We start from the raw sequence: 14,847 nt of genomic DNA, 5'->3' as shown, positions 1-14,847 counted from the left end.
ACTCAACAAAGACACAACACAGACACACAACAACCGCCATTCGCCACTAAGTGGCGGTGACGTCACCACGACGCTTGTGCCAGGCCATGTGCACCTTGAGGCCACGTGAAGTGTCGGGGCAGACCCAGGTGCCACGGGTCGACTGACTGAGATGACCGAGATGACTGGCTGATGCACCACCTGTGCCCCCTACTGTACCAACTTGCTGTGCTTTAGCCACCCGGCGCTCCGCTCGTTATTGTGAGCGTCGCTCCTCCGCCCTCCGTTGTTGTTGGAGGGCGACTGCCTCCAACTGCCCAGTAGCGTCCTTCACGAGCCTCCTCCACAGAGGCCGATCTTGACACCGCTGATACCAGTCATCGGCAGACACAACACCCACACACACACACGCACGCACGCACGCAACCACTCACCGGGCCCGAGGAACTGGCATCCGCGGGCGCGCACGGCCGCCCACAGGTTGGAGGAGAGCTGCTGCGGGTTCTGGTGCTGTAGGATGAGCTCGGTGACGGTGCGCTCGCCCAGGGACCGCGCCGCCCGCATCGCCCGCAGCCGGCCCTCCTCCTCCACCAGCTGGCAGTTGACCAGCGTCACCAGCTTGCGCTGCATGGGCCGCGATAGCTGGGACTGCGACGCTGCCACCACGCCTGCGGGCGGGGTCGGATAGGGGCAGGGACACACAGGCAGAGAGACGCGTGGTGGGTTGTTATGCACCGCCTCGATCTTTTTCACGGATGTCCAGCAGGGGGCACGGTGTGGGGGTGGGATCAGCGAGGTTACATGAACAAACAATACAAAAAAACGATAGGCGTGCAAAACAGAGCCAAGTTAGCAAGTCACTAAAATATATATAACAAAAATTAAATAAGTATAAATTGCATAATTACGCATACCTGTCAACCCCTTATTAGTGCCTACCCTATTAGAGACCGATTCAGATCTTATTGGTCACCCAGTGCCCTTACAAATCTCAACATTCATCCTACAAAGTCCCATCACAAGGGAAAAACAAACAAATAGACAAATAAAATGTGTTGCCCGCATTGAAACGGCTGTACGCCGTATGGACCTGAAAACTCCATTTCCCTGTATAAGAATACGGGGTAAACCGTATGAGTTGACAGGTATGAGTATGTAAATTCCTGCGGAAATGTCAACACCAAATGCAAGCTTGGGGTAAGGCAGAAAAACAACAACAACAAACCCCAGACCACAACACACAGTCGTCCCTCGATTACATTGCGCGTTAATATTGAACTGTCGATACGGAAGGATCAAAGTGAGAAGTCGAGAGAAGAGGTCAATCTCATTTGCAAAATTATAAAAGGTTCATGTGACCACGCTTTGCCGTGCCGGTCACCATGTAGCGCCGCAGCCCAAAACAACCTGTGGTGGGTTTGGTGGCCGCTCGGCAAAGCATCCAGGCCGGGGTTCACCAAGCCGCTTCCTGTACTGCCACCTCACAAGTTTTACAAACCACCACAAAAGCACCATCAACATCACCATCGTGACCAACACCCGCACCACCACCACTAATACTACCGCAACCGCCATCACAACCAGCACCGCCGTCTTAATTGGCACTACCGCTATCACCAGCATCGCCACCACAATCGGCACCAGTGGTGGCGACGTCATCGCAGTGCTTGTACCAGGCTAGGTGGAGTTTGAGGCTATGGAATCTCTCAGCTGGTAGGAAGTCCCAGGACGGACACAGGTGTTATATGGGGTCGACCAACTGAGAAAACAAGCAGTCGCCGCCATCATCTCCACCGTCGCCACCGCCGCCACCACCCGACTCACCCTTGGCGCCGCTGAGAGGTTTGAGCAGCAGTGCCAGCTCCTCCACGCACTTCTTGGAGGCGTCGTAGTGGGCGCCATTCTCTGCCACGCTCGGCACTGCTACGCCGGGCGCCTGCGAGTCCGGCACCTGTGCGGGCAGGGGAGAGGTGCCGACGGGTTACGTGACGCCGCCGTGGCAATCACCGACGCCGGTGGCGGAGTTTGTACGATGCGCGCCGTTTGCCGGTGCAAACCGACGGGATCGGGCAAACGCAGCGCGATTAGCGTGCTGTAAATTAGCATTCCACAATGATGATGATGATGACGATGATGACGATGACTGAGATCAAGGCAGCGATGATGACGATGGTCATGACGACAATGATGATGAAAACAGAATACGCTTTACCCCTTCCAGGAAATTATACAGTGTTAAGATCTTCAAACACCAGAGACGATTTGCAAGGTGTCAGTCTGCATTAACCACGCATCATGCTTGTGGTAAATTATGCAAACAAACATCCTTTGATAATAATAATAATAATGTATGCAATGTCTTTGAAACTGATTGGCCTACACCAGAGACCGCCTCCTTTGTGGCCTTGTCCCACCACCATTGTTAGACTAGAGAACAACACCAAAAGGTGGATAACACATCTTAACACCTCCTATAATATTAATAATCCGAAGCTTGCCTTCATGTAGCTCTGTAACATTTTGTTGTCTTTCCCCCGCACACTCCTATTAGCGCGGCTGGTTACGTGCGGGGCGAAAGAAGTTCAACGTGCATACGTACACACATACACAAAAGCCTATTCGTTTTTTTTTATTATGATGCTAGAAAAAAAGATTCCCATCGAGACAATGACATTGACTAGGACTAAGATGACGATGATGACGTCAACGATTATGACATCATGACGACATGACAATGGCGACGATGATTGCAACATGATAATGACGACGATGATTACAACATGATGACAATGATGACATTATTATAATGACGACGATGATTATGGCATAATAAAAATGAAGATGATTACGACATGCTAATGACGACGACGACGATTACGACATGGTGATGACGACAACAACGACAATGTACGACACAAATAAGAAAACGATCCCAAGGGGGTGCGTGCGCGCACACACACGCGCACACACACACACACAAACTTGAGCACGCACAAACGTACGCGCATGCACGTACCTGCGCGCCCAGCAGCTGCAGCAGGGCAAAGTTGACGGGCAGCGCCTCAATGTCCGTGTGGATGGCCGTCTGGTCGAAGGGGCAGGCCTTGCGGTGCAGCTTGTTGAGGCACGTCTTGCAGGCCGTGTGGCCGCAGCCCAGGCTCACGGGACGCCGAAGGGTCTCGTCAAACTCATGGCAGCAGATGGGGCACGACAGGAACTCGGTCCACTGCGGCGCTTGCACGGGCATCGTTGTCGAAGCCGCCCGGCCTGCCTCGGAGGGTGTGGGGGGGTAGAGGAAGAAGAGGGGAGGGAGGGAGGGCGTAACGGCGACGGTTAGCGCAACCGGGTGTGGATCAAGCACTCGCTTCATTACCGGTGGTTAAAAGTCGTAGATTTCTTAAACACGATTCAACGTGGCCTCACGAGCACTCTCGTGTCGGCAGTGAGACTCGAATAATCCTAAGCGTGCCTTGGTGTAGCTTCACCGTTGAACGCGAGCGTCCGACATGGCCCCAACAATGCAGGTGGCATTAACCGCATTATTAAAGCTCACCGCAACGTCACCATTGCGTGCCGGCGTCATGGGGTCGAATTTGTGGCAAATTTGAACATTCACCTGCAAATAACTCACACTTTGGATTACACAGTTGCAACACGGCCACGGTGTAAAAGGCTCGAGACCATGGAATTACAATCCAGCGGTTGTTGGCTCCATCTCCGGGCAGGGCAGTTGCAACAATGGTCAGGCTTCTTAATTCCCACCCACCCCACCACCGTCCCCCCCAAAGTAGTATACAGGAACTCCTCTACTTAAACACGAGTTAGGTCGCCAGGTCTGTTCGTAAGCCGATTTGTTCGTAAGTCCCAACTTTATTCCAGCCGATTCCAAACACGGCGTGTACACTAAACATGGGGAATGGCTTTAAAAGTTGAACAATCCCTTGTAGATGTAGATGCCACTGGTTCCTCACGTTCTGCAGATGTGGAATTCCACCACCGCCATCTACCGCGCGGCGGGTTGAACTTACGACTCTCGATCCGAACAGGCAACTTGACAAACACGGGCAGGTTCGTTCGTATCTCTGAAAGCTCCTAAGTCGAACGTTCGTAAGTAGAAAAGAGTCTGTCATAACATGGCGTTGCACACCACAGTTAGCCGATCGGCAGGTGGCGTGTGGCGGTTGTAAAGCGTGGGTTGTACTGCCACCGATTTCCGGGGCAGTTTGGCGAGCGTGGAACGAGTTGGGGCAGACTTCCGTGCGAGAGGGGATCTCCCTCCCGAGGCTCTTCCAGCAGCAGTTGGGGGCGAGAGCAAAGCTGTCGAACGGCTGCGCCATGACCTCTCCAATTCGTCCAGCCGTACGCTCGCGAGAGAGAGGGGGGAGACTCGGCGATACAGCCGCAGTCGATTCCACGTACACTTTCGCGACATTTCACCCCGAGAGATAAAATAAAAACCAGAGAGGGGGTGCTCGGACGAACCGGAACCGTCGCTCACAGCTCACAAGAGCCACGGCGATGCCCTGGCCCCAACTTGGGACACCGCGAGTTGTTTTTTTGTCGATTCGGATTCCGCTCAAGTCATTTTGACAAGGAACACCCACGTACGTATACGGAGAACACCACCCACAGACCCACCCCGCCCGTCAGACAATATCCCCTGTTGCTTTGTTCCCTGCAGTCCGGTTTGGCTGGATACTTTACCCGTGACACCCTCCAGCCCGCCCCCTAAACGGGTGTTTGGTTAGTTTTTCTTTTACATTTCCCCAGGGGGAAATGACGACGACGCCGACGACGGGAGAAATCAAATGGGAGCGTTGCGCGCATCTTTGGTGTTTGAGCGAGGCTGTTGGCGAAGGGGCCGTGTGTCAGAGACTGAGCTACAACTATTTATTTTTATTTTCACCAGGTGAGGCCCCACTGAGCTACGTAGCTCTTTTTCAGAAGCGACCTGGCATGTGCAGACGATAGCCCAACGAGAATTGATTCATCATCGTCGTGTGGAAATACTTTGAACGAGTGATGTCGATTCTAAAAGTGAAGGGGGGAAAAACCGGAGGGCCCGGAGAGAAATCCACGCAACCACGGCGAGAGAGAACAAGCAAACTCCAAATATACAAGCAGGGGTCAGGGTCGATATCGAACCCACAACCTCCTGCACACCAGGCGAGGGAGTTAACATCTCTTAGCCACTACGGCGGCAGTTTCAGAATATATGGGATGGAGGGGGGTGGTGGGACGGTGTTTCTACGTCGCTTCACCCAATTAAAGAAATTTGCGAGAAACTTTTATAAAAGTTGGCAAAATGAGGACTGCGACGCTAGCACACGTGCCGCACATACGGCCTAAGCTCTCTTTTCCGAACGCCGTCACGGCATCTCTGTGACGTCCACCGCGGTGAAGGCGGACAGGCGCCAGAGGTCGCAACCGGGTACCCGATACCCGTACCCTACCCGATACCCGGCTACCCGTACCCGGCTGGGTACGGGTACCCGTTTGCGACCCTGGTGCGGCCGGGTACGGGTAGCCGCACGTGACTCACCCCAACCATTAAGTGAGAAGGCCGTGAGTCACTGGTGAGTAACCGTTTGTCACTCATTTTCCCAACGTCTTGTCTCTTCTCACAATTCAAGTTCCTAGAATCAACCCACCCGCGCCTGCAACATGGCTTCATCCCAGAGGTCGCAATCGGGTACCCGATACCCGTACCCTACCCGATACCCGGCTACCCGTACCCAGTCGGGTATCGGGTAGGGTACCCGTTTGCGACCCTGGTGCGGCCGGGTACGGGTACGGGTAAGGAATCAAAACCCGCTGGAGCTCGAACCACTAAACCTCGGCAACGAGCGGCGATCGCAAATCCCGCTGGCCCAGACGGCCATCTCCGACCTGCGTGGTGTGCCCTCTCCCACCCAGTTAGCGGGTCCAAGACTTCCTGCCTCTCGGTGTCATTCCACAAACGCATCTGTCCACGCCTCTCTGCTGCGCCGAACTTTTATTGGATTCACACACTTATCGACCCACATACCTGCCTGCCTGCCTGTTGCAAATCCACCAACTTCTTCACTCACCCCCACCCCACCCAAACCCCCCACCCACCACAACCCCGAATCGATCCCCCCCCCGCCACCCCCCAACCTGCCACGCTTACCTAACACAGCAGCCACCCACTTCAAAAGCGTCCAAAGTCCTTGCAAACCATTTGCATGACGAGCTATATTTGGAACGCAAATTGCCACCCCGGTAAATTATTCTCCGCAAACGCACCGCATGACTCATGAACCCCCCCCCTCCCCAATTCAGAAAAATTAACCTGAAAAATCACTTGATGGGATTACACGGCAGCGGCAGCGAACATCGCCCACTGCCGCAAAAACTTGGCAAGACCCTCCTCGGTGCGGAGGGGGGGGGGGGGTCTTCATTGGGGCTTGCCTGGGTACGCGAGCTTCAGTACAATATAATAGTAGGGCGAGCGCTCGCTTAACGCGTAGCGGTGTTCACACCGCAACGCGTTTCCGCAATGTCGCGGTTCTTCCATTCGGGGACGCTTCTCCTGCACAACGCGGAAAGCGCCGCCCCCCCCCCCCCCCACCGTTAAAACGCGGAAGGCGCCACCCGTTTTAAAGTGGAACGCGTACTCAATAATAACACGGAATGGGCACGATTTGAATGCGGTTTCTGAGCGGTCAACACCGAACTACTTTCTTGAGCTACGCGGCTAAGTGGTACAGTGACACAGTGATGCGGCGGCGTGCCCTCATCTCGGTTCTCCGTCTCGCCACGGGACGACTGAAGGCCGAGTTCACAGTGTACGCGTGATTCGGAACGGTAATTCTTCGCTTAACGCGGCGCTTTTCAGAAACGCATCTACCACGTTCAACGAGGAATTACTGCACTACGATGATGATGATAATAATAATAATCGTGGCGAGCAGGCCGCCGCCACTGCCGCCTCCGCTTCGCCAAGGTCACTTACCGGCTCCCGGTCACCCGGAGTCACCCGCTGGTCCAGGAACAGAGTCGTCCGCCAGCTACCGCATCGCAGCTTTCAACCTACGCTGAAGAGCACACGGACCCGAAAGGAGAAAACAAAATCAATCATCAACAACAACAACAACCACCATTCACCACTAAGTGGCGGTGACATCACCACGACGCTTGTGCCAGGCCAGGTGCACTGCGAGGCTTTCACGTCAAGTGTTGAAGGGCTCGCTGACAGGAGGTCACGGGACAGACCCCAGGTGTCATGGGTTGACTGATGATTGGCAGATGCACCAACTGTTGCTCCCCACTGTGCCAACCTTTTGGGTTTTAGCCGCCTGGCGCTCCGCTCCTTGTTGCGAGCGTCGCTCCTCCGTTGATGTGGGAGGGCGAATGCCTCCAACTCATCAGCAGTGTCCGTCACACACACACAACCCTGGGGGACTACGCAATCCTCACCCTTCACGGCCCAGGCAAACCCATTTCTGGATGAAGGCCTTCGCCCACCGTGTCGGCCACAGGGCTCCACTTCGCCGTACGTTACCACGCTTGCTTGGCGCGGGTTAGTCGACGCGGACAACAATATATACATGCAGGGAGCATGGATATGCTGTACAATGATGGATTTTTGTTGCACTGCACGCAACAATATAGTCCTACCAGAGTCACCTGCAATGCGCCCGATCACAGATGCCAGAATATCTAAGCAGGCTGTGAGCCTGGATATGGTGCTTAGATTTGCGACCAACCCACCCCTGGATACGGAAGGATACCGACCTAAGCTCCAAAGTCAGTCCTGTGGACTGTTGCAGGAGTGATACTGCCAGCCGGAGGAGGTTCAGCAAAAAAAATCACGTCGTTGTACTGCACTTCTACGCTCACTCTCTATGCGCCCCGCTGTCACTCGTGCCGCCCTGCCGAGCGTTGTCAAGAATGGGAAAACGACCCCACGTGACGTGCACGGAGTCGGGAAAGGCTCGCTGTCATCCAGCTGTGGATTGACAAAAGCGCCGTACGTACGTACGCGTACCTCAGACGTCCTGCATAATTTGTGGTGTAAGAACGGCGAGCGTTTCATGTTTTTTTGTCCTACACTCTGGAGGAAGGAAAGAATCTCGCGGATTTCTCTCGCTCGGGGCATGAACAAAAAAAACATGCCCAGGTGACGCGTTTCAGCCATTTCAACGACTGCAAGGACGTGACCCAAAGTAACCCCCCCACCCCTTACTCCCGCCCCCAAGCGCGGTCCCAAACATCAACGGAGCAGCAGAGCCGTCGTCACGTACTGCCTCGGACTGACGTGCCCCCCCCCACACCCGCCTCCCTGACAACCGGCAGCTTTTAAAGCTTTGGCCCGCCGGGCAGGGGCGAGGTTCAGTTTAACCGCAGTGACGCAAGCCGCGGTTCTCGTTTGTGCTTTATTATTGTAACGTGCACTCGGGAGAGAGAGGAGCCGTGCCGCGTGCGGCCCCAACTTCCTTGTTTACCAGCCAGGCGAGCGAGAGAGAGAGCTGGCGGGCGTTCGGGCGGAGGGACACACCCTCCCCGCGCACTTCACCGCCGCGCCAGCACCGACGGCCGCCTAACGCCCCCCACACCTCACGCCGCCCCCTACCACCCACCCCCCCCTTCCTCACCCCAACCAAAGTTCCACACCCGACGCTAACCGCCTCTCGCCAGACACCCCCCCACCCCAACCGCCGAGCTGCACACACCAAAAACCGCACCCCGAACTCCACGCTCCTTATCCCACGACGCATACCTCCCCGCCACAAAGACAAAGATCCCCCCCCCGCCCCGCATAGCCATCAGAGACTGTTGGGGCAAGTGCTGTTTGTGAGCAGCACCTATGGTGGCCGGAACGGCACGCGAAGGGGGTGGGTGGCCAGCACCACGTCTGGCCGCCTTCATCTACGCAGCGGCGATGATTACACACCACAGCAAGTACTCATTTGAGGCGCCCTTGGGAAGGCCCAGGACCGGTTCATATAATCGTCACTGGCGTTGGTGACCGTGGGCGGGAATCGAACTGGTTACTGGGTTTGTAGCGCAGCGCGCTAACTACTACGCCACTGCTCCCCAGCTCCTACCACACACTCCAAACCACACACACACTCCAAATCTCAAAATCTACAACCAAGTTTAACACGTAGGCTTTCGCGATCAATATCATCCATAATACAGGTTTTTTTGGGTTAGATCACGTAAATATATGTGTTGTTAAATCCGGATGAAGCTATTTGTAATTACTTGTGAAGCGTCGTACTCAGATTGTAAATGTTGTGGCTTTGCTCTCCAACACACCGGTGTGCTGTACTAGTGATGAATTGGCCACGTTCTGCTTACGTGACAACCCTTGCTAGTTGGCTGTCGGGTGGTGGCAGGTTTAACGACACATTTATATATTTACGCGGTCTAACCCAAAAAAAACCTATGGATCTACAACCCTCCCCTTCAAACCCCAACAAACCCATAACGCTCCGCACCGGGACACACCCATCGCAACCTCAAAGTTTCACATCTCTCATTCCATACTCCACACAACCATCACTCTACACCCCGACATCCACACCCCGACAACACCCCCCCCCCACTCCGACAGCCCCTGTTGCCGTGACATCACGTGCTTCAAGACCCCGCCGTAACAGGTCCAAGTCGACCGTGTAAAACCTCCCTGCGCAGTCAAAGTTTTTGCTGCATTCCTGCTCAAGTGTCGCAAGACGTGCACCGCGTTCCACAGAGCAGCTGACGCGCGCGCGCGTGCGTGCACACGGTCGCCCACTCGCTGAGACGTTGAACCCGATCGGGCCCAAGCTTCTGTATAAATAGAGGCTAGGAGGGCCGGACCACCCCCCCCCATACCCTTTCTTCTCGCAGGAGTGATGTGGTGCAGAGAGGGAATGTAGGGCAAGGAAAGGTTTTTCATCAGGTCTTTCATACGGAATCACAACCTTTATTTATCCTGGAGAAATGCCATGAGCTGTGAAGCTCTTTATCGCAGATGCCCAGTCGGGTGCGCACGTCCTGCTATGTACCCGTGAATCAGAAGCGCGGACACCGTTGGACAAAAAGGAAAATGGAAACAAAAGCTGAGAGGTGCTCAAAGAAGCATTGAAAAATGCGAGCGTGGGGTTTAAACTGAGAGACAAGTAGAGGAAGAACGCGTCGTTTAGAGAACATACACAAGCTGGAGAGATAACGTCGACTGTTAAGAAAGGTAAACATGGGCCCGACCAAGCAGGACACGTGGCAGGCGGTCAAGACTGGCGCCACGGAACGGCAGCCAAAGGAGGGATCACGCCGCTGTAGCAACGGAGAGAGAAAATCGCAGTCGTGTGTAGGTCGCTAGGCAGCGATTTCCATCGCTGGGAGAGACGGCGACGTCTTGGGGAGAAGCCTTCATCCGGAAGCGGGCTAGACCGTGGCCGAAAGATAACGACGATGACGACGATGATGACATACGAACATACAAAGGGACAACACGAGGGAAGCACCGGGCGTTCTTTCTCCAGAGCCGTAGAGACACGCGCAAGGCCCCCGGGAGAGAGGCGCGCACGACGTTTCGGCGGGCAATCACTCCAGGGAAATGTTGCTCGCGCTAAGTGACAGGCGATCGGTCAACCAGACCTGCATGGGGACGAGGAGACCGGGGGGCGGGGGTGTGGGGGGGGGCAAGGGGCGGCTTGACCCACGTGATCGGTGGAGACGAGTCGCACTCCGGCTAATCAAGGACGTGCCGAGCGGCGCTCGTCAAAGATTCATCGTCCCTCCCCCTTGCGTCCGGTTCCCCGCAACCGATATTATTGTTGTTGTCGTTGTTTTGCTTCCGAATCTCGTTTCCAGGAGGGTCCTGCCAAGTTAGTTCTATTTGGGTGGGTGGGGGGGGGGGGCGGCACAATTTATTCATTAACATCAACTCTGGCGCTTCGCCGCCACCAGTGGGGGCAACATTTCGGAGGGGCTGAACTTCACACCTTGGCCATATCGTTCGAGGGGGGGAGGGGAGCGGGAAATAAAATTGCGTTACGATTGAAGTTTTCAATAACAACGGTTGTAATCGCTTGCTCACACGCCACTAATTGGTGGAAGGGCCTCCCCCGCTTAGAGCAAGGCTCCGGAGAGACCCTCTTGAGCATCCCTCGGCCGACCGCCGTGCTGGCCAGACATCTTGAGTAAAGCGTGGGGCTGACCCACACTTTGTGATACGCACGCACGCAGAACTTCTTTCGCACCGTACGTGGGCCAACCGTGCTGATCGGAGTGTGCGGGGGAAGGACAAGAAGGACTACGCACGCGCCAAGAACGACACGCGATCTGAACAATTTGACTATCTGTGGTCTACCCATTTGTACTGCTGGGTAGGCAGGCGAATGGGGGGGGGGGGGGGAGTAGATTGAAGTAATTCGCCCCAATGTTTCAAACGCCGTGCCGGGATTTCAAAGCTAACCGGGCGACCTCTGGATTGCAAGTGCGGCGGACTAACCACTTGCAACACGGCATCGTCATCTCAGGCGGGCGTGTGGGTTGGGGCTGGGTTATAAATGACCGCGTCGACCATGCGTCTGGAGGTTTGAAGGCGGCGGAAAGGGGTAGGCGGTGGTGGGGGGGGGGCTGGGAAGGAACGTGACTGGCACCGAGCACCATCGACCCGTCGCCATGATTAATAGCTCCACGCAAGGCCCCGGGGGGCCCGCAGGCACGGTCACAGCCGGGCGGAGGTTTGCATTTTTTGTTTTTTACGATGGGCGATGTTAAAAGCGGCGCAGCGCTGCCGTCTCACCAGCAACGCCGCACGACCCCTACCGCCCCCGCAGGTGGCTCGCCGATGATGAGCAACAATGACGCGGGGAGAGAAAATGCGAAGGGGCGGTGGCGGCAGCGACGACCGTGGAGGGGAATGTCACGCGACGCCCCGGGAGCTGACGACTTCCAAATTTGTCAATCTGTGCCTAAAAAAAGATTCTGATAACACGGGAGTTAATTTCGGTTGTTTATACGGCCGCTGCGAGTGGTGCGTGAAACGCAATACCTTGCGCGGGGAGCGAGCGAGCGCGCGGTGTCATGCATGCACGCGGTCTTACGCGCGCATGTCAATGGTTACATTTTTCAAGGCAGCCAGACCGAGCAGACAGGCAGACGGAAGATAGGCAGGCAAACGGACAGACATGCAGACAGTCAAACAAGCAAGCAGACAGACAGCAAATGGAGGGGACAGACAGATAGACAGAACAATCGACGGACAGAAAAACAAACAGAAAGGGAGACATACAGATAAACAGGGATGGAAAGACAAAGATACACAGACGGATGGGCATACAGACAAACATGCAGACAATGTAGTGTGAGCTTATCGACACGGCTGCTTATACAGAGGTGCCATCTCAGGCCATGTGCATGTGACGCTCGCGTGAGGCCGTGACGGAAGATGCCGTCAATAATTCGAAATGACGCGCACGCACACACATCCAGGCGCACTGTGCCAACACCGCCCCCCTCCCAACCACGCGCGCACACACCCACAAATAATTCCCGTGTAGCCATTACAGACGGTCGTTGCAAGCGCTGTAAGCGAGCACCCTGTTAAGGCCGGGTCAAAAAGCAGTGGAAATCACAGCGACGCGCACAAGCCATTGCATCACTGCGCCACAAATAAATACTGTACACAACACACACATGCAGAGATCTTGGGTGTAGCACACAGACTGTTGGGGAAAGTTTTGTTAGCGAGCGCCTATTAAGGAAGGTACGGTGCGTGAGGGGTGGTGTGCTCAGCAGCATTGTCTCCGCAACACCGATGCTTACTAAACTAAACTATTTTTTATTTCACCAGGAAAGGCCCATTGAGCTATAAAGCTCTTTTTCAGAAGCCGCAAATGATAGCCCAACGAAGTGGAGTATCACGTGGAAATTTATCGTAGCCAAATACTCTAAACGCATGATTCTAAACGTGGAGGGAAAAAACGGAGAATCCAGAGAAAAAACCACACGACCACAAGAAGAACACGCAAACTCCAAATATACAGCAGCAGGCGTCAGGGTCGGGATCGAACCCACGACCTCCTGCATACCAGGCAAGGTAGTTAACATCTCCTAGCCACCGTGATGATGATGATGAGACAGAGACACGCAAACTGCAAATATGCAGCAGGCGTCAGGGTCGGGATCGAACCCACGACCTCCTGCATACCAGGCAAGGTAGTTAACATCTCCTAGCCACCGTGATGATGATGATGAGAGAGACACGCAAACTCCAATTATACAGCAAGTGTCACAGTCGGGATAAAACGCACGACCTCCAACATTCCAGGCGAAGTAGTTAACATCTCGTCACCGTGGCACCCTACTTTCTGCACCAGGCGATCATTTAAGGCTTGAGTCACCCTAAGTGAAGCCTGGGACCGGTTAAGATATCACACACCACCGATATCAACCGTGGCCAGGAATAGAACTCAGGTCGTTGGGTTCATTAGGCGGCAGGGTGGCACAGTGGTAAGAGGTGTGCCCCACAGAGGGTGGGGCACAGTGGTAAGGCCTGTGCCCCACAGAGGGTGGGGCACAGTGGTAAGAGGTGTGCCCAACAGTAATAAGAGTCTGGATTTGAATCCTGACCGGGGAGCTTTTCTATGTGGAGTCGGTATGTTCTGCCTCTGCACTGCATGGGATTCATCCGGGATTCTCAGATTTTCTCCCACTGCTTAAAAAAAAAACCCGTTAATCATACAAGATCACTGGTATTGGCCAGAAAAAAATCCCAATGCTCAAAAATTTCCAGCAAAGAACCCAATTTGGATCAATAACAACAACCACCGATTGCCAAGATGTGGCAGTGACATCACCATGGCGCTTGTGCCAGGCTACGTGCACTTTAAGGCCACGTGGAGTAACAAATTGAGATCACATACAGCAGCAGCGGCGGCAGCATCAGCAGCAACAATGTCCCCCCCCTGTCACGCAAAAATTGGCAGGACTCTCCTGAAACAAAACAAAATTCTTGAGACTCGCCGAGGCTTTCGTGGGTAAACGAGCAGAGCTGGTAATAACAAAAACACAACGTAAGCTTTTGAACTATGGCGGTGCATGAAGTTCCAACTAGCCGCAAACCTGCATGTGCTCTCAACGTCGCAGGAATCGCGCACTGGCTTGGCAGGCATCATCGGGGTGCAAGCGTACGGAATCAACCGGTCGACCTTTCCCCACCAAAGTGAGAGATTTCACGGCAAAAAAAACAAAGATAAAGATTCGCCCGAACAGACTGTTGGGGCAAGTGTTGTTAACGAGCACCTAAGAATGCCAGCACGGCACACGAGGGACTGGGCGACCAGCACCACGCCCCGCTGCACTCGTTTCCCCAGTACCCATGTTTTCACTTATTTGAGGCCGAGTCGACCTGGGGGAGGACTCAGGACCAGTGCAGATAATCATCACTGGTGTTGGCCGTGAGCGGGAATCGAACTCGGGTCGTCGGGTTCATAGAACAGCGTTCGAACAGCTACATTAGCACTCACGACACACACACGAACGCATCTAATCGTGTGCGAAAAGGTTCCAAACGCACGCTGCTGCCACGGACGGCACGATAACAATAGCACGGTTGTAATCAAACTGGGGACAAAGACAGAGGGAAACAAAGCGTGGAAAAATCGCACTTCCCAACACGCGTTTTCCGCTTGTCCCGCGCAAGCGGTCGGTAGCGCTCGCTCGCGCCAGGCGAGCGGCAGGAGGCGGCTACGTCTGTAGGCCGCAATGAGACACGGTGCTCGGACCGCAGCTCTGCCGGGGAGGGCGCGGGCGACGGTTCGACCAGCGTGTGGCCGGTATCCTCTCGGGCGACTGCCTAAGAGCAGCGCAGACTTCACTCTGCATTGGATCAACACGACAGGAATTATC

The 14,847-nt window shown here is 54.7% G+C and overlaps 1 protein-coding gene across 1 annotated transcript in view; it reads right to left on the bottom strand.

The window, feature by feature from the left end:
- LOC144734053 (roquin-1-like) overlaps positions 1 to 14,847 on the bottom strand; it is a 46,150-nt gene that overhangs the window by 21,937 nt on the left and 9,366 nt on the right. The window contains 4 exon segments of the mRNA XM_078616102.1: positions 414 to 647; positions 1,804 to 1,930; positions 2,996 to 3,246; positions 6,956 to 7,037. Of these exon segments, the coding sequence (XP_078472228.1) occupies positions 414 to 647; positions 1,804 to 1,930; positions 2,996 to 3,226 (592 nt within the window). The 5' untranslated portion in view covers positions 3,227 to 3,246; positions 6,956 to 7,037.

This window comes from Lampetra planeri, chromosome 49 (genome assembly GCF_965212315.1).
Source record: "Lampetra planeri chromosome 49, kcLamPlan1.2.h2, whole genome shotgun sequence".
In the NCBI taxonomy this organism is placed as follows: domain Eukaryota; kingdom Metazoa; phylum Chordata; class Hyperoartia; order Petromyzontiformes; family Petromyzontidae; genus Lampetra; species Lampetra planeri.
Note: the sequence above shows the minus strand (reverse complement) of the source record. Positions and strands in the feature narration are given on the sequence as shown.